The 20692-nt window shown below is 43.7% G+C and overlaps 1 protein-coding gene across 2 annotated transcripts in view; it reads left to right on the forward strand.

Moving 5' to 3' along the window:
- Positions 1-20692, forward strand: part of GALNT10 (polypeptide N-acetylgalactosaminyltransferase 10) — a 226053-nt gene that overhangs the window by 93103 nt on the left and 112258 nt on the right. For both annotated transcript variants that reach the window (XM_061424122.1, XM_061424123.1), the window contains exons 2-3: positions 5889-5991; positions 9188-9326. In XM_061424122.1, the coding sequence (XP_061280106.1) occupies positions 5889-5991; positions 9188-9326 (242 nt within the window). The remainder of the gene's footprint in view (positions 1-5888; positions 5992-9187; positions 9327-20692) is intronic.

The following is a 20692-nucleotide window of genomic DNA, read 5'->3' on the forward strand; positions in this document are numbered from 1 at the left end:
GCACATGACCTCCTGTTAATGAGGAAATTCTCTAAATCCTGTTATCAGCAGTAGCCAGTTGAATTGGCTCAGGTGTTCAATAGGTTTCCTCTGCAGGGCTCACAGTTTTATTATTAGATTCCCATCCCTGCCCTTTCTCCCCCAGACATGGCCATCACATACACCAGATCATAAACTTTCTCCGGAAATAACCTATTAATAGTTGCACTCCTTTACCGAGGGGGCCTAACTTTATGCCAGATACTGAGCTTGATGTGTTGTGTGGATGAGCTCAGTTCATTCTCTCAACAACCTGCACATTATTCTGATAGTTTTCCCTATTAACCAATCCAGCAAACTGGGGTCCATCTGCCCAGGGAGTAAAACCTAGGTTTTTCCAACTCTGGAGTCAGAATGCTCTGAGTCATCCAACTAGACTTCCTGCCCCATTGATGAGCAATCATTCATGCAGTCATACACCTGATACTTTCTGAGGGCCTAGGTATTGACCTAGGAAAACACAGTGACAAATCAAAACAGACATGCCCCTGCCTTCAGGGAGCTCACAGTCTAACACATGGAGAGAACAGCCAGATCTGGTTTGATCTTTGGGGCTGACAAACTATGGGGTTTGGGGCAACTCTGTTCTACTCTTTTAGCCTCGGGTTTCATAACTGAGTGAGACAGCTGGATTTTGGCAAGTGGCTTTCCACCTTTACTGTGAATTACATGGAGATGTGTTTAAAGATCCATTGCTTCCTGGCCTCCTATGCTCAGATACTTTGATTTCATAGGTTCAGGGTGGGGTCCAGGAAATTTTATATATAATGAGGGCTCAGGTCCCCAAAGAACCATCCTTTGAGAGCAACTGATCTGTCTCTAAACCCATTAGCACCTGCACGGGATCTGTGTTGTCACACCTGTGTTCACAGTGCTTACCACAGTGCCTGGCACAAATATTTAGCAATAGTTGGAATGATCTATCTGTGGGTTTCTATGGGTGGATGTCAGAGACTTCTGATCACAATTTTCATTAAGGTTTCTGGATAAGATTCTAAGGGCCTCCTGGGCTCAGAATACTCAGTGGTTTTAGGATTGAAACCAACTCCTTCTTTGACCAAAAGCTTAGACCTATTATGGGAAATCTTTTTAACATGTATAGTTAAAAAAACAAAACAAAACATGGGCTTCTCTGGTAGCTCAGCTGGTAAAGAATCTGCCTGCAATGTGGGAAACCAGAGTTTGATCCCTGGATTGGGAAGATCCCCTGGAGAAGCGAAAGGCTACTCACTCCAGTATTGTGGCCTGGAGAATTCCATGGACTTTATAGCCCATGGATTCTCGAAGAGTCGGACACAGCTGATCAACTTTCACTTTCACTTTTCTTTCACTTTCATAGTAAAATTTGAGTCCTGTATCAAGATGATTTGATCAGATGTCAATTTATAGTAGATCCTTAAAATCCGAAGGCTATCCACGTTCTATGTGTAAATTTTGAACATGCTTCCAATACACAGTTTGTGATTTTCTGGTTCACTTGAAAGTACTTTTTGGGCAGGTTTTCCAGGTAGGAAAATGAAACTTGTCCAGGACCATGCTGCAAGCTCTCTGCACTAAAATCCAGTGTGGGAATCAAAGAACATGGCTTTTCTCCTCTGGCTTACTTACGTGCCCTTGGTTGGGTAGTTTGGTCTCTTTGGACCTCAGTTTTCCCATCTATAAGATAGAAAAAAGGTGGACTTACTGTTTCTGAGAGGCTGCATAGCTTGGATACTTGAGAACGTCCTTGTAACTACATGTTTAACTTGCCGAAGTGCCTCTGTCGGCAAGCTCCAAAGTCCTCTTAGTTTAGGGAAGAAGTAAAAACTAATGCTTCCCTGGTGACTCAGCCAGGGAAAAATCCACCTATAACGCAGGAGTCCCAGGTTCAATCCCTGAGTCTGGAAGATCCCCTGGAGAAGTGAATGGCAACCCACTCCAGTATTCTTGCCTGGAGAATTCCATGGACAGAAGAGCCTGGCAGGCTACAGTCCATGGGCTTGCAAAGAGTTGGACATGACTGAGTGACTGTCACTTATCATCTAAGAACTGAGACCACCTAAAAAAGGCCATCTCTGGAGATCATTCCAGAGGGGCATGCATCATTAAGGCAAAGGCAGTGAGGTGGTAGAGGCTGTTAAGCATGAAACTCCCAGAATTTTGGAACCTTAATTCTGTACCCTGTCAGTTCCGTAGTTCACTGTTCATTCTGATGAGATTCAGGGGAGTTGATCTCTGTGCAGTCACAGCTGTGAGATTCAGCTCCGTGCCCCATTCCCAGGAACATGAGAAGACATCCACAAACATATAGATGAGACAGTGTCCTTTCCAGAATCTTAAACTCTTGAAATGTCTTTGCAAAGGTCACCTCACCCTTGCTACTCAAAATGTTTTTCGGGGATCAGCAGCATCACCTAGGAGCTTGTTAGAAATGCAGAGTCTCAGGCCCAGCCCAGACCTCGTGTATCAGAATCCATATTTAACAAGATACTCATGTGATTATACTGCACAGGAAAATTTGAGAAGCGCTAGCCCTAACTCCAATACTTTGGCCACCTGATGCAAATAACTAATTCATTGGAAAAGACCCTGATACTGAGAAAGATTGAAGGCAGGAGAAGGGGACGACAGAGGATGAGATGGTTAGATGGCATCATTGAACTCTATGGACATGAGTTTGAAGCTCCAGGAGTTGGTGATGGACAAGGAAGCCTGGCGTGCTGCAGTCTTTGGGGTCACAAAGAGTCGGACATCACCAAGCGATTGAACTGAACTGAGCCCTAACTCTGTGTTCGACTCCCCTCCTTCACATCCTGATGAACAAGCATCCTGTTCCTGGCCTCCCCTAACATCTTCTTCCAAGTGGGCCTATTTCATCTTAAGACCAGCCCACCTTTTGGAATTCCTTCTGTGTTTTCAGCTAACCCATCAGGCATTCAATAACTTCTGCCCTTGGCTCTCACACTAGCCTCAAGGCCTCATAGAACAAGATAAACTCTCCCGTGTTTCCCATGGCTTCTCATCTCCAAATTCTCATAGAACACAGTTTCTAATCTTCCTCATGCATATCTGTATGTGGCAGCCCATTGCAAACTTACTTCAGCCAGGAAAATAACACAAATGAGGGATGAGAGCCAGGTCACATCACAGAGTCTTTGTGATCCCATGAACTGTAGCCCACCCGCCAGGCTCCTGTGTCCATGGAATTTTCTAGGCAAGAATACTGAAGTGGGTTTCCATTTCCTCCAGGGAATCTTCCCGACCCAGAGATGAAACTCACGTCTCCTACTTTGGCAGGCGAATTCTTTACCACTGAGCCCCCTGGGAAGCCCTATTTCCCCACCCCGCCCCAACACTGGCAGTTAAAAAAAATCCTCAAAAACCACCAGATTGTGTTTGCCAGTGACCACATCTAAGATTTTTTGTGACCTTCACTGATGAATATCTGCTCAACTAGGATACAATAGCCCAGGTATGGTTTGACCAGCACAGACCAAGCAGGTTTATGACGTCCTGAATTCTAGACCAGTAGTTCTCAAATGGGAGTGTGCATCAGAATCTCTTTGAGGACTTGTTAAAACCCAAGTCTCTGGGCCCCACACCCAGTTTCTGCTGCTGCTTCCTGGATGGGGCTCATTTCTGATGAGTTCCCAGCTGCTGTGAGTGCTGCTGGTTCACATTGTAAGAACCACTTTAGATTGGTTCCTCCTATTAAGACAACCTGGGTTTGCAGAACCTCTTTAGTTCCACCAGTGACCTAACATAGTCAGTGAAGTTCTCAGTCTTTGGGTAGCAGAAGAGGGAAAAGGAATTGGGAGGGAGGGCTGGAGGAAAGATTGCTAACCAACCCTTGACTGACCAATCCTGACGTCTAGAGGTACAGTGCTTAACTTGGGCATATCCCCGTTCCATTCCAAGACTTAGTTTCCCTATTTGTGAAATAGGGCAGTGGCCCAGATCAGTTTTTGAGTTGATGTGTTTGCTTGTGTGGAGATTTAATGGTCAGTTTGTTTTTAGCAGAGGACCTTTAGAAATGAAATCTCACATAGAACCCCAGTATAGAAAACAGACAGATGCATTGCTGGTCTGACTGAAGTGCAGGGGTCAAGTTCTTAGTCAGTCTCCACCTTCTCAAGGCAGCACCGAGGTGTCTCCTGCAGAATGTGGCTCAATACAGTTGAAACCCCCTGAAGGAACTTCCCACTCAGCTCCTGTGATTTCTAAGACCCTGAGAACCATTTGCAGGCACATGACCTTTGTTTTTGCAGTTTTCTTTCCCTCTCTGACCATGACATGTGGCATGTCCACTTTCAGAATTTTCTTCCTGCAAGTCAGGTCTGCAGGAGAGGGAGTGCCGAGGATTATTATCATTAGAGCTGTTGTAGGGATATTGAGCCCTTATGGAAAATGTGCTAATGCGAGGATCAGCCAGGGACTTAATAAACAGGCATGAGGATGATTTTATTCCAGTGGCTTCTTGTTAGTGCTAATGTTCCAGCACACCATGCGTTCAGGGCCTTCATAGGTAATTATACAGGAAATAGGACTAGTGGATCCTGCACACCACAGTGGCATGAGCAGGTCTGTGGGTTTTTTTAAGGGCAAGGTGATGGGGAAAGCTGTTCTCATCTAGGTGAACACAGAAGATAGAAACAGCAGTGTGGAGCAGTGTCACCTTAGAAAGACTCTTACTAAGCCCTGGGGCCTGACTCTGGCGTGGGAAAGCATCTGGCACCTTTTGATGACCCCAGAGGCTGGAATGCAACCTCTGGGAAACTGCTTCCTTAACAGGCCCACCAGGACAGACTCCCCTCCTGGAACACATAATAAATGTCTTCAGCTCCAGCCTCTGGGGGCCGCTCTCCTGTGCATTCCTGTTTTCTTTCAGTCATCCGAGCACTTGTTCAGACCTTCTACATACATCTGCCAGCTGCTTCCCGTCTCTGGGACCAGGCCTTCTTTGGGACTGCAGAGATGACTGTGACCCAGCTCCTCCTCCTGTGCTCCGTGCTCCTTGAGCCCAGCCCACTCTACCATGCTCCACCACCCAGGGTGTGCGCTCTGCCAGCCTCTCATTTCAACTTATCTGAAGTCCAGCCCAAAGGCCCCAGTGTCCGTGAACCCTTCCCCACTTCTCCCGGGTGGAAGTGAAGTCCTCTAGCTCTTTCTCGGAACCTCTCATCCCAGGTCCATTTCCTCTGCCTCATCCAGTGCAGAGCCACTAGGCAGCTGTGGCTCTTAAGCACTTGGAAGGAGGCTGAACTGAGATGCCCTCAAGTGTGACATACACACTGGATTTTGAAGACTCAGTGCACACACAAAAAGGAACATAGACTTAACCTCAACATTTGCTTCCACTGCCTGTTGAAATGATCTTACTTTAGATCAGTGGTCCCCAACCTTTTTGGCACCAGGGACCAATTTCATGGAAGACAGTTTTGCCACAGTTTTGGGAACTCCTGCTTTTGATGGAGTATATGAAGCTAAATGAAATACATTGTCAAAACTCACTTCACCTGGTTTAAAAAAGTAGCGTTACATATGTGGCTCATCTTGGTAGCTTACATTATATTTCTGCTAGACAGTGTCATACCTACCACCTTCTCTCTTCTGTAAAAGGAGTGTCTGTCCATCTGCCTTCTCTCCCACGGGTTTGTCAGTTCCCGGAGGGTGGGCACTGTGTGTCATCTTTCTGAACTTTGCACACCTGGCTGGCACAGGTGGGCAGGAGTAACCAAGTTCTGAGGGAATTAATAAATGAACCACTGATGGCAGACATTCATCCCTTAGGCCATGTACTTGCTGGGTCTCTTTGTTATTAAACTTATTTTCCCTTTTCCTCTTTTTCATAGTTTTTGTCTTTTTTTAAGGGCTCACACAGTCAACCAAAGAAGAGCTTTTTCTTTGGAGATAGGCAGAAACTGAAGGACTGGCACGACAAAGAAGCCATCAAGAGGGATGCTCAGCGTGTAGGTATGAAGGGCAGGGTGTCCACGGGTGGGTCCCCTGGAGAGTGCTTGCACGTGTGTGTGTGTGTGTGTGTGTGTGTGTGTGTGTGTGTGTTTTATGGGAGCATCTAGACCTCCTGTTGACTCCTTGTCTATTTGCCATTATCCCTTCCCCTGGTTCCCAGGGCCAGCCCTCTCCCCTCCTTCACCTGTTAGCTGACCCCTTTCTCCATTCACATCATCAGATCCACTGCTTTCAGCCCTTTGCCCTGAAACCCTATGGTGATAGAAAATGTCTCCCTCCTGGAAGACATGTTACCACTAAAATGAGGAGCAGTAAGAATAAGAACCCACATTTACTGAACACCAACAGCGAAAAGGCCCACGATCCACACTTTGCACGTTTTCTTGATGAAACCCCTAACCAACCTTTGTAGCTCATTCGATGAGAAGGAACCTGGAGCTCACAGAGGTGGGGTAATTTACCTGCAGACATACAATGAGAAAGAGGCAAGCTTGAGACTTGAACCCAGGTCTGGAGGGCTGAGTTGATCCCTCCCCAACATCACAGCCACAGGGCTGAGTGAAACTAGTGGGCTTCTGCTGAAGCTTTCTTCACCTGATTAGCCTTTGGAACAGCTCCTGTTCCGCTGCAGAGTTGGAATGGGTGAGGTATATAGAAATCACGTGGAGAGTCATCTCCAAAGGGCCTGCCTAGGAGCCAGGAGAGCAGCTCTGATGCTACCTACCACCCATCTGACCCTCAGATAAATTCCAGACTCCTGGAGCCTCGGTTTCCCCTCTGTCCTCAGGGCTCATGCTTCCTGCTTTGATAACCAAAGAGTACTTTTGTGAAGGTGACAAAGTATAGCTTTACAATACTGGAAAGAAATATAAGGGATTTGTATTTTCATTTTTGTATCAGAGGTACCCAGCACTATTGATTTTCTTTTTTAAAATGTTACACTGTGACAAAACCAGATTACAAGAAGCTCTGAATACAGCTGACATAGTAACTGGTGGTCAGGGAAATCCAAAGACACATCTGCCAATGATTTAGAATGAAGGGTTGGAATGCTGCTTAGATTAAGAAAGGAAACATTTGAAAAGAGCTAATTTCCCAGGCACTTATACCAGAATTATTAGAACGTTGGGCTAACTAGCCAGAAAAGAGTAAGCAGTGGTGACATTATTAAGAACAATAGTAACCAGCCCAGGTTGAACACTCACTGTGTGCCGGGCATCTTGCTCTGCTGCTGCTGCTGCTGCTGCTAAGTCACTTCAGTTGTGTCTGACTCTGTGCGACCCCATAGATGGCAGCCCACCAGGCTCCCCTGTCCCTGGGATTCTGCAGGCAAGAACCCTGGAGTGGGTTGCCATTTCCTTCTCCAATGCATGAAAGTGAAAAGTGAAAGTGAAGTCACTCAGTTGTGTCTGACACTCAGAGACCCCATGGACTGCAGCCTTCCAGGCTCCTCCATCCATGGGATTTTCCAGACAAGAGTACTGGAGTGGGGTGCCACTGCCTTCTCTGTCTTCCCCTGCATTCCCCCCTTAATCATCACACTGAACCTTTTCATCCCAATGAACACTAAGGGAAAAACCCAAGACACAGAAAAGCTGAAGGCTCTCCCAAGATGACAGGCAGGAGCAGCAGGGCTGGGCTTCAAACTCCACTCAATGCAGCTCCAGGGCCTGAACTTGGAATCATTCCCCTGCACTGCCCCCTCCACCAGAGCTTCCCTCCCCGCCCAAACAGATGCTTCTGCCCTTCTTTGTCTGCCTGCAGCATCTGTGTCCCTTGTGGGATCATGCTGGGCACTGGCCAGCAGTGTCTTATCCCAGAGCCATGCAAGTTACAGGCAGCAGAGTCTCTCCATCGTCGGGCTGGATCAGAGCAGGCACCGCCCCAGGCTCCACCTCTCTACTTGCACCTTCTCATCATGCTGATGTTGACATCATTTACTTTGCAAAGTAAAAAAAACTCAGGCCACGGGCTCCAAAAGATGAGGTGATTTTCAGTTAGCTGATTCTGTTACCATTTCTTCCACACTGTCGCCAATGGCAGGTGCTTGGTCTATTATTGCAGGGGTTAGGGGACATCAGCACATACCATCTGCACCCCGGAAACCCAGAAAGTAATTTCCTGGAGCATCAGGGACTCTTTCCCCAGATGGCTTGTACAGAGAAAGGAAAGCTGGCACTGGATCCACCCAGATCCCAGACTAAGAGCCACACTTTTCAGGCAGTTCAGGCCTAGGCAAGGCAGATTGTCATTAGTTTGCTGGCTTAAAAAAAATCAAAGCATCTTTGATCATTTGTGGCAATTTTGATTTACATGTAAAGTTCGAGTCGCCTGGAGAGGAATCACAGAATTTCTTCACATGGTTAATAGGGTTTATCTCTACCGAAAGCTCTTGGGTGTACAGCCTCTCATTTAACTTTCTCAGGATGGTATGGGTGCCAGACAAGAACAAGCTACAGTTCGTAGAGCTAGTGTGACTGGCCCAAGGTTGGTCAGCTCCTAGACAGGTGACCTGGCCTCCCATCCAGGTGGGCGGACTTCAGGGTCAGGGATGTTTGGGGCTCCTGGTAGAGGGTGGGAAAGCATGGAGCCCAGAGACCTACTTTTATAACCTTTCTGAGTCCTGGTTTTCCTTTTTGATTGCATAATTTTATTGACTTATTATTTTTGGCTGCACTGGGTCTTTGTTGCCATACTGGACCCTCTCCAGCTGTGGCGAGTGGGGACTGCCTTCCAGTTGCAGTGTGTGGGCTTCTCGTTGCGGTGGCTTCTCCGGCTATGGAGCCCTGGCTCTAGAGCACGCTGGCTTCAGCAATTGTGGCATGCAGGTCCAGTCACCCCATGGCATGTGGGATCCTCCTGGACCAGGGATCAAACCTATGACCCTTGCATTGGCGGGTGGACTCCTTACCACTGACCCACCAGGGAAGTCCCAAGTCCCGGCTTTTCTCTCTGTAGAAAGAGGGCTCACGTGTCCACCCTGACAGCCTGTTGTGGAAGTTACAGGAGAACGGAGCTGCAGTGCATGACACAGCCATGGCTGAGTCTCATTCCCTTTCCCTCTTTAGCCCTGCAGAATCCAGAGAAACACTCTATAGCAAGTGTAAAGTCTTTTCTTGGTGATTTAAGCACGTTTTTCCTCTTCCCTTTCCCACTGCATTTAATTGGCAACCCGGATTTTGCTGTTTGCTCCTAGGAGACGGAGAACAAGGGAAGCCCTTCCCGTTGACCTATGCTGAGCGAGTGGACCAGGCGTACCGAGAAAATGGATTTAACATTTACGTCAGTGATAAAATCTCCCTGAATCGCTCTCTCCCTGACATTCGGCACCCAAAGTGAGTGTAACTTCTCTCATCTTCTGGGATCTAAGGATTTTTGCCCTTGACTCTCGTTGAGGATTAAAGAAACAGGTCCATAAAGCACTGCTGGAGGAGATTCCCTCTGTTATCCAGGGCCTTTGTGTACAGGTTCCTGTGAGCAGATTCTCCTAGAATTTAGAGCTGGCATGGCCAAGGGAACGGTATTGTCTCCCCTAAAGAGTTGGTCTCCTTCCTCTATTCATGCAGTGGAAACCAGGATCTCTGTATTTCCTCTTTGGACTCTGGCCCACACGGAAGTCCAGACCTCAATTTGCAAGACAAGTGCAACAACAGTTTCAACCCTCCCTTGCTCCACCTTCTGTGTGTGACATTTTTATTTCTTTTTTTTTTTTTTAACTCTTTATTTTAGCTATCCTGTGCACTTTTATGTATGTGTCTTGGTTATGTGAAGTCTCTCAGTCGTGTCCGACTCTTTGCGACCCCATGGACTGTAGCCTATCAGGTTTCTCCATCCATGGGATTTTCCAGGCAAGAGTGCTGGAGTGGATTGCCGTTTCCTTCTCCAGGGGATCTTCCCGACCCAGGAATTAAACCCAGGTCTCCCGCATTGCAGGCAGACGCTTTACTGTCTGAGCCACCAGGGAAGCCCTCAAGTCTTGGTTATAAGCTATCCCAAATCATTTTGAGAGCGCACATGTCATCATGATTAAAAAGATAACAGTGACCGCTAACTTTGTTTGAACACGTAGTGTGTGTCCAAGCACTTTTTCATGTCAGTTCCCTGCACTGTAGGCCCCGTGATGATGCCCATGTTTATGGATGAGGAAACCGAAGCTTAAAGGGGTACTGCCACACAGTGACTAAGAAGCTGAGTCAGTTCTTGAGCTCCAGTTCAACCAAACACTCTACTCTGGATCTTAAGCCATCCTGCCTTTCACTTTTGAAAGGAGTATTGTGGTGGTCATGGTGACTTTCTAATAGAGCAGTATGTCTTAAAGTTGCTGTGCTTTAGACTCACATGGAGGGCTGTTAGTTGGAACACAAGATGTTGAGCCTCAAGCCCATACTTCCTGATCCAGTGGATCTGGGTGGGCACCCAAGACCTTCATTACTAGTAAGCTCCCATGTGGTGTTCATGGGGTCCACACCTTGGGGACCACTGCTAGCAGATTTCAGAATTACTTCCAAAACAAAAAGAGACTCACAGACTTAGAGGATGAACTTATGGTTGCCAGGAGGGAAGGACAGGGAGAAGGGATAGTTAAGGAGTTTGGGATGGACTTGTACATGCTGCTCTATTTAAAATGGATAACCAATAAGGACCTACTCCATAGCACAGGGAGTTCTGCTTAATGTTATGTGGCACCCTGGATTGGAGAGGAGTTTGGGCAGAATTGATACATATACATGTATGGCTGAGGCATCTCACTGTTCACCTGAAACTATCACAACATTGTTAATCGGCTGTACCCGATTATAAGATAAAAAAAATTTTTTTATGTTTTTTTTTCCATGAAGGCTGTTATGAGTAGCAGTGGAGCAGAAACTATTTTGCTCAGGGACTACAAAATTAGAGGCCAGGGAAAGATAGTAACAGCTAACACTTATTAGATACTTACTGTATGCCAGGCATTGTTCTAAGCCAATGGTTCTCAAAGTGTAGTTGCCAGGCCAGCAGAGCTTGTTAGACATGCAAATTTCTGGATCCCAGCCCAGGTTTACTGAATCAAAAGCTCTGCGTAGGGGCTCAGCCATCAGTGTTTTAACAAGCCCTCCATGTGATTCTGATGCAAAGCTCAAGTTTTACATATACATTCTTTTTTTTAATATCCTTTTCCATTGTGGTTTATCGCAGGATATTGAATATAGTCCCCTGTGCTATGCATTAGGACCTGTTGTTATCCATTCTAATAGTCTTCATCTACCAACCCTAGAACCAATGGTACTTTAAGTACGTTAACTCAGCCAAACCTTCCCAAAACCCTGGGAGATAGGTGCCTTTGTTATTACCATTTTACACTTGAGGAATGAGGTCCAAAGAGTTAAATAATTAGTACTGGATGACATAGCTGGTAAAAGGTGGTGCCAGAATTTGCATGCAGAGAGTCTGACCTAGTATCTGAGTCATTAGGTCTTTCTACCTCTACGAGCTCAACTGGTAGAGTATAATAATAAAGAATCTTGGTAGCATGTTTGGCTACTTAAAAGTGCTTTTTGGCCCCTTACATCTTTCAGTCCCTGCAACATTACCTGAAGGTTGGCGTTATTATTATCATCTCCACAGTATAGATGAGGAAAGCACTCAACTAGGAATTTTCACGAAAAGGTGTGCTGCTTGCCCAGACCTGTAAGAATTCGCAAGGATTTCTTACAGTGAGGGGAGGGAGTGAGGGGCCTTGCAGGGCTTGCCCGAGGGGTTGCAATTTGTTTCATGGTCTTCACTATCAAGCCTGGGATTTTTTTCATGTAAGTATGAAAATGTAGTTCAGATATTTCGGATGTTGCTGGATTCAGAACTGTGACCTGACTCCAAGGGTCAGAAACTCAATTTATGTTTAGCCCCTTGCAGAGTTCAGTTTCTGCATTAATTTCATCTTTCTAAGTCTAGGAAAGTTCATATGGGAGCATTATACTCTCACCTCAACCACTGCTCTGTGGTTCTGTAGACTCTCAACTTTGGCTGTACCTGGGGTGGTTTTAAAAAATAAAAAAACTGGTGCCCCACCCCAACCACTGGAGTCTGAATTTCTGGAGGTATAGCCTGGGTCTCAGGATTTTCTAAAATCTCAGGATGCGATTTTCACATGTAGATAGGGTTGAGAACTACTGGTGTGAAATAAGGAATATTTTTTTACAATGAGAGAGAAGTTTTCATCCACTCATTCACCTGTTCATCTAGTAAATGGATATTCATGGTCTTCTGTGTACCAAGCCCTGTTCTTAACACCAGGAACACAATGATAAATGAGCCCTTATTGCTGCCTTAGAACAAGAGGTGGAGGCAGATGGCAGAAGCAGGTCATTACACCACAGATGAGAACCAGTGATGGGGCGGGCATAGGGTGCTTTGGAACCCCAGAGGACACCCCCACCCTACACCAACCTTTGCAAGACCTCATTGCAAGTAGAGAGCTAGGCAAGACAATGCACAGTCTTTGACTTACGGGGTGAGTCTCTCAGCTGTTAGAGGGGAAGCCAGGGTGGGGATGTGCCCCTTTGTCTCCCAGTGCAGTGCTCTCTCCCAATAGCCAAGAAAAAGAAAGGTCTTCCTACTCAAGGAGTCCCAGGACCCACAGAGAGGTTTGTGACTAGAATTCAGGAGGGTCTATAAACTTGAGTGAAAACAACTTTGCATTTTTCTTTTCATGAACCTCTCACGGAAATCTAGTGCTCGCTTCAGTTATGAATGTAGGCAATGAAGTACCTATGATGTCACCAAAAGAAATCATCTACTTTCCCATCGCTTTACAGATATCTTGAAATGTCACAGATACTCATCACTGCTTTGGGATGAGGGTAGATTTTAGAACTTCCACTTGATCTTGTCATCTAATGTGTTAGTGAAGAAGCACATTTATGACTCTATTTCAGATTTCTTTATTATTTTGATAACTGTATTTCAGCCTAACTGGTTTCCTTTACAAGCTCATATATTTTATTTTATTTCTTGTGACCATTATTCTGAGAAGTGACCATGAGCTTCACCAGCCTGGCAGAGGGGTTCAGGGTCTGGGTTTAAGGGAAGGAAGCCCAGTTCTGGGTAGGTGTGATTTCCACCTAAGGCGCCTCTATTACCAGTCCACCCACCCAGCCAGATCCAAGTTATGGTGAAAGATGCCGCTAAATCCAGTGCTCCTGACACTCCCCACCCCCCACCTTTTTTAGAATCTTGTCGCGGAAGCTGATTTTTCATAAATGAGTTGACAGGTTTCTTGAAGAACTTTTTTCTTTTTCCAGGGGAAGTGGAGTGGGCGGGGGATCTCTCCTGGAGTTTGACAGCAGAAATGTGCGAGGAAATTAGAGCAGTTGAGCTGCTCAGTCTCTCTGGTTTCTTTTAGCTTAAACAACTTCTCCGGCAGGAGCTGAGGTTTATGTTTGCCTTCTACTCCTTCAGACTGAATTTTGGCAACAGCATGTGAGGAACAGGATTGAGGGGCTGTTTGTTTGTGCCAGCCGCATTCACTTCCTCCAGAATCTGCGTGGGGGACCATACAGCCATGGAGAATGGAGACTGGGCGGTACAGCCCCAGTGGCTGGGTTTGCACAGTGGAGGTGGCCAGCTGGCTCTGAGCAGGCCTGCCCTCTGCACCTCCTGCCAAGGGAGCGGAAACAGAGGATGGCTGGTGGGCTGGCCCACTTTCCTTCTCCCCTGGAGGTGGCCCTGGTAGCCTGTTTGGCAACTGCCCTTTGGCAACTGTTTGGCATCTTTCACCAACTGCCCCCTCCAGGGCACACAGCTGATGGCAATAGAGTCCCAACTGCTGGAAGCGTCCTGGGTCTAAAGATCCCTGGGCGAACCCTTCTGATGGGTGATCAGCTTCTTCTGTGCATGGTGGGGATGAAAGCAGCCTACAATCCTGACCTGCCTTTTGCAGTCATGAGTATAGCTTTCAGTAATGAATGAACTGAATGGCATCTTTGTTATAATAAAAGGCCCAAGTCTACCAGGTTCCTGGTTCCATGCTCCTTTTTACTTTTTGTTCAGTTAACATGGTTAGTTTATGGTATGTGTTCAGTTTCTTCCAAAGAATTTATAAGCTCATGTTATTATAATAGGCCTGGATTCTATTGAGTGCCTTTACATCCCCAACAAGCAACAAAGGCAGCAAGGGAGGGAGTCGTAGCCTATTACCTGTGACATATGTGTATTAAATATACTCTCTGAAAAAAATGATAACTTGCTGGCACAGGAAATTTAATTCAATCACAGTTACTGCTACGGTAGTAGTAGAAGTAGCAGTAGTGATAATGCCCCAATATGAATGTACGTGTAGACATGAAATTTGGATTTAGCGGCCAAGATATAACAGGAACCAAGTTTACCTGCATGACTGAAACAACCAAAAGAAAACAAAAAGTAAAATATATGAAATAATGGTTTTTAAAACTGTGGACTTCAGGCAATGAAGGATAGTAATCTCTAAGAGATGGGAAATAAATGAAAGAATCCTACAAAGACCTCACAACTTGTTTCCTAGAGTTTCCAGGCCATGGTGCAAGGAGGTCCCCAGGTAGAACCCTGAGGACTTCCTGAGCTAAAGAGATGGAGCTGAGAGTCCAGAGTTCACCAGACAAGGGACTGGAGAGGAGAGAGCTGTATGGAGACTGATCTGCAGAGATCTACAGATCCCCTGAGTACTGAGTAGATTGTACTGATGGGTGTGGGGAAACTGGGAAAGGAGCCACCTGGGAGGAAGGGAGCAAAGAGTGCTAGCTCTCACACTGGGTGGGAAATTGTGCCTCTTGCCTCCACTCAAACTGGAAAACCTTGTAATCTGTAACTCATGGAGAACTGGATCTCCTACTTAGAAGAGTATTGCGTCAGTGGGGACTAATTAGCCCTCAACTGAACAGTGCTCTGGACCAGTCTGAAGAAGCATAAATTATGCCCCAAAAGGATCAAACTGTTTCCAAGTAACTTCCTCCCAGGACAAAGCTCGAGAAACTGTAACAAAATATTCAGCACCAACCAGGGTAAAATATAATCAGAGGCTATCAGACATGTGAAAAAGTAGAGAAAAGATGGCCCATAATGAGGAAAATACTCTTATCAAAATCGACCCCAAGTTGACGCAGATAATTCTGATTTCGAATTATCAGAGGATACTAAAACACTTATTATAACAGTATTCCGTATGTTTAAAACATTACAGCCATGGAAGATGTAAAAAGACTCAAATTTGGGCTTCCCTGTTGGCTCAGTGTTAAGAACCTTTCTGCTGATGCAGGAGATGCGGGTTCGATCCCTGATCTGAGAAGATCTCATATGCCATAGAGCAACTAAGCCTGTGTGCTACAGCTGTTGAGCCTGTGCTTTAGAGCCTGGGAGCCACAACTGCTGAAGCCCACACACACTAGAGCCCCTGCTCCACAAAAGGGACGCCGTCACTACGAGAAGCCCAAGCACTGCAATTAAAGAGTAGCCCCCGCTTGCCACAACTAGAGAAAAGCTCACGCAGCAACAAAGAATCAGCACATCCAAAAATAAATAAATGAATAATTTTTTACAAAGATTCAAATTCTAGAAATGAAACTAGCAGTGTCTGAGATGAAAAATGCAATATATGGGATGAATGACAGAACAAATATTTCACACACAAAAAAATTAGTGAATGGGAGGAAAAGAAATTACTCAGAATAAAAACGGTAGAAAAAACATTTTTTTTAAATGAAAAAAGCATTGATGAATGTTGATAACATTAAACAGTTGAATATTCATGTGATTGGAGTCCATGAAGAAGAGGGAAATAATGGCCAGAAGTTCTCCAAAGTGAATGACAACTATGAAATTGTACATCTGAGCAGCTCAGTAAAAACTAATCTCAAGAAGCATGAATAAAACAACACCAAGACATCATAGTAAAATTACTGAAAATCAGCAATAAAGAGAACGAAATTTAAAATAGCCAGAGAAATAAACCTTGTTCTAGACAGAGAACTAAAGATAAGAACGACAGAATTTTCACTGAAAACAGCACAATCAAAAGCACGGCATAGCAACTGTTTTAAAGTCCTGAAAGGTAAAACTCTGACAACCTAAAATTCCCTACCCAGTAAAAATATAAAAATAAAGGCAAAATAAAAACTTTTCTGACATTAGAAAAAAGCTGAAAGAATTCAGCACAACAGTCTTATACTACAAGAAATGCTGAAGGATATTCTCTGAGAGGGGAAGATATCAGATGGAAATAGGAGCCTTCATTCTCAAAGAATGATCACTAAAAATAGTAACTATGTAGAGAGAGAGATATATGCTATTTTTTATTGCTGTTTAAATCTTAAAAAAGATATCTGACTGTGTGAAAAAATAACATATTATTGTATTTAAAGTGTAGATAAAAATGTATCCCACAATAAAGGTTAGAGGACAGAAATGATAGTATATCGTTATAACATTCTCTGTACTATTTGTGATGTAGTATACTATCATTTGAAAATAGAATTTATAAGTTCAAAGCTTATACTATAAACCCTAAAGCAAGTACTAAAATAGCAAAAGCAAAGAGTTATAGCTAATAAGACAGCAAAGGAGGTAAAATGGAATCATGAAAAATATTCAGTTAATCCAGAAGGCAGAAAAACAGGAAAGAAAGAGCAAATACCAGAAAGGAAAAGTAGAAAGTAAGTACCAAGATGATGAACTTTTACCTAACCATATCAATAATCATGTTAAATAATCACATTAACTATTTCAATGGCAAAGCAAACTGTCAGATAGGAAAGCAAGATCCAAGTACATGCCGCCTGCAAGAAGCACACTGTAAAGATAAAGATACAAATAAATTAAAAGTGAAAAGATAGATAAGGTCTTCTGAGCTAAACTAGTAAAAGAAAACTGGAATTGCTATATATTAATACTAGTCAAATAGACTACAGAACAAAGACTATTACCGGGGATAAAGAAGGTCATTTCATAATAAAGGAATCATTCATCAAGAGGACATAGCAATCCTAAATGTTTAAGCATCTAATAAGAGAGTTTCAAAATACATGAAGCAAAAAGTCATAGAACTGCAAGGAGAAATAGACGGAGCCACAATTATGAAATTTCAATACTTCTCTCTCAATAACTGATACAACAAATAGAGAATCAGCAAGGATATAGTAGACTTGAACAGCACTGTCAACCAGCTAATCCAGAAGGCAGTGTGACCCAGTTGACATTTGTGGAACACTCCACTCAGTAGCGAAATATATAATCTTTTCAAGTGCATACAGAACATTTACCAAGATAGACTATATTCATGACCAGAAAACAAGTCTTCATAAATTTAAACGGGTTCAAGGGATACAAATTATGTTCTCTGACCACAGTTAGAGTAAATATTGAAACCAATAATAGAATATTCCTTTAGAATTTCTAAATGTTTGAAAGCTATATAATTCAGGAATAACAGATGGGTCAAAGAAGAAATCAAAAGGAAAATTAGAAAGTATTTTGAATTGAAGGATAATGGAAACTGAATGTGTCTGAATGTAGGAGATGTCACTGAAGTAGCATGTAAGAAGAAATTTGTAGCATTAAATGCCTTTATTGGAAAAGAAGAATGGTCTCAAATTGATGACATCAGCTTTTACTTTAAAAACTAGAAAGAGTAAGTTAATCTGCAATAAACAGAAGAAAGGAAATATTTTAAAAAGATCAAAGCAGAGATCAATGAAATAGATCTCTATTTTCTATGTTCTATTTCAATAGAAATAGAAAACCAATAGAAAAAAATCAATGAACCTAAAAGATGGTTCTTTGAGATGGTCAATTAAATTGATTGACATCTAACCAGGCTGATAAGGGAAAAAAAAAGACACAAATTAACAATATCAATAATGAGAAAGGTGACATAACTACAGATTCTATTACTATTAAGAGAAAATAATGTTCTAGACAACTTAATTCCTATAAATTCAGCAACTTTTAGATGAAATGACAAATTCCTTGAAAGACACGAACTACCAAAGCTTACTCAGGAAGAAATAATTCATTTAAATAACCCTATATGGGAGCCTGGCAGGTCACAGTCCATGGGCTTGCAAGAGTCAGACACGACTGAGCGACTAAATGACAATATCTAGTAAAGAAACTGGAATTATATTAAGAACCTTCCCACAAAGTAAACTCCAGGCCCAAATAGGTTCCATGATGAATTCCTCCTCCCGAAATTAAGAAACAATACAAATTCTACACGATTCTTCCAAAATATTAAAGAGGATGGAGTATATTTCAAGTCATTGTGGAGCCAGCATTACCCTGATACTAAAACCAAACAAAGACAACACAAAAAAAGAAAATTACAGACCAATATCTCTCATTAACATAGATGTAAAAATCCTCAATGTGCCGGGGTCCTGCCCCTGGCTGATCCAGGGTATTCGAAGGAGAGACGGCCTAGGCGACTATTTATATGCTAATTAGAGATATAAGAGTAATAGAATGAGGATAGCTCAGTAGGAAAATTCAGTGGAGAAAAGAGGCTGAGTAGCTTGGTTTACGCGGGAGACCAATAAAACTTCAAGACAAGAAGTTTGCACCACTTACATAGGCCACAGGCGCCCTCTCGAATAGCGGAAGGTGCCTCACCCTAGACACCTTCTCGAGTGGATCTTAGAAGCCCAGGCATAATTAGTAAGCATGGTGGGTTCCGCGCTCCAGATGGAGACTTCAGCCAGAATGTGAAAAGAATGACATGGGGAGACCAAGCGCTGGTGAGCAAGGCCCATAGCTTTATTTTCAACAGGGGCTTATATACCCTAAGTTACACATAGAGGATAATAGGGGATGCAAAGTCAGCAGTCTTTGATTCTTATCAAAAACCAGGGTTTCTTTCCTGCAAATTTATCGTATACAAATGGTTTAGGTGATTTACATCATCTTCTGGCCAGAAGGCCTACTAACATTTTATGACTCTTGACAAGGACTTATCAACAAAGACTTATTTTCTCTAAGAGTAATTATTTTAAGGTTTGGCGCCATCTTCTGAAGATAAAATTGCATTCCTATAGGGCGGATGTGTAATGGGTTTACAACAAAGGAAAGAATTTATTACCTTAAGGGTCTAAAGTTACTAACACCAAGGCCACTACTTATTTTTTCTATATACCAACTATATTAATTAATACACGTTCAAGGATACAATTCAGGGGATGTGAAAACTTGGCAGCAAGCATTGGCTCATCAATGAAATCTTTTACTAGTTTATTCCGACAGTTTCTAATTCTCTGAGAGGCTCTAAGCTATTTGAATATCTTAAGCTTCCTGTGCCTCTCGAGGCTGGGAGACTAAACAATCCTATGCAGAGCTGTAGGAGTCCGGGTAAATTTGTCAGGCGAGTTAGAGAGCCATCTGAGGGGTTTGGATTTAAACACTCCTAATTGCCCAGGAACTTTATTAATTGGAGCTGTAAGTTAACTCTTTGACAGAGAGAGCGAGATGGTGGTAGGGGACAGCCCCCAGTAAAGTCAGAGGTGAGAGCACAAAGCAATAAAGTAGGCAGACTCTGTTTTTTGGGGGGGTAGATGCTCGAGAATATCCGGGCGGACTCCTGAGGCTCGATCCCGCCTTTGCGTATGCCGAGCCTCCTTCCTCATGACCTTTGTCACGAGTGGAATGCCTCACCGGCTTCCGGCATCAATGAAATATTAACAAACCAAACTCAATAATAGTTCAGAAGGATCAGTGTGATTGAGTGGGATTTATTCCAGGGATGCAAAGATGGTTCAACATCCAGAAATCAATCAGTATGATTCTCATTAACAAAATGAAGGATAAAATCTGTATGATCATCTCAATAGATGCAAAAAAAAGCCTTTGACAAGATTCAGCACCCATTTATGATTTTAAAAAAATCTCAAAAGTGGGTATAAAAGGGATGTATCTCAGCATAATAAAGGCCATATGTGACAAATGCACAATTAATATCCTACTCAATAATGAAAAGTTAAACGCTATCTCTAAAATCAGGAACAAGGCAAAGATACCCCTTCTTGCCATTCTTATTCAGCATTGTCTTGAAGCCCTAGATAGAGCAACTAGTCAAGAAAAAGAGAAAAAAGTCATTCAGAATGGAAAGGAAGAAGTAAAACTGTCACCATTTGCAGATGACATTACTTTATGTATAGAAAACCCTAAACACTCCACCAAAAAATTAGAAATAATAGAATTTAGTTGGAAATGGATTTGTTCTCATGGTTTGCTGACTGTTGCATTACCCACAACATCCAGATAAAAGGATAGGGAATCAAGAAGAGGGAGAGCACTGAGGGGAAACGGCTCCCTGGGCCCAGGAGAGCTAGCAGCTTAGGTCCTATTGAGGGACCACCAGCTTCCTCCCATGATCGTGTGGCCTTGATGTTGCTGGGGCGTGAGAAACAGGAAAGCCTGATGTTTATAAATATTCCCAGAAACAGACAGGGATGTGAGCCCAAGCAGGAAAGGCCAGGGATATAAAAGAGTTGAGGTTTCCTGGCCCAGAAGGCATCACCAGTTGTGCATTACCCTGGAGACCAAGGGAAGCTTTTGGCAGAGCTTCTGTGTTCTTGGGCTCCTGCTGCATAGACACCTCATGAAAGTATCTAGAGCTAATTAAATCAGGAATTTAAGGTAACCATGTATGTGTGTTAGGGGCTCCTTTCTCACTCCTCCATCCCCAATCTGTAGCCCACCTAAG

Source organism: Bos javanicus, chromosome 7 (assembly GCF_032452875.1).
Source record: "Bos javanicus breed banteng chromosome 7, ARS-OSU_banteng_1.0, whole genome shotgun sequence".
NCBI lineage: Eukaryota > Metazoa > Chordata > Mammalia > Artiodactyla > Bovidae > Bos > Bos javanicus.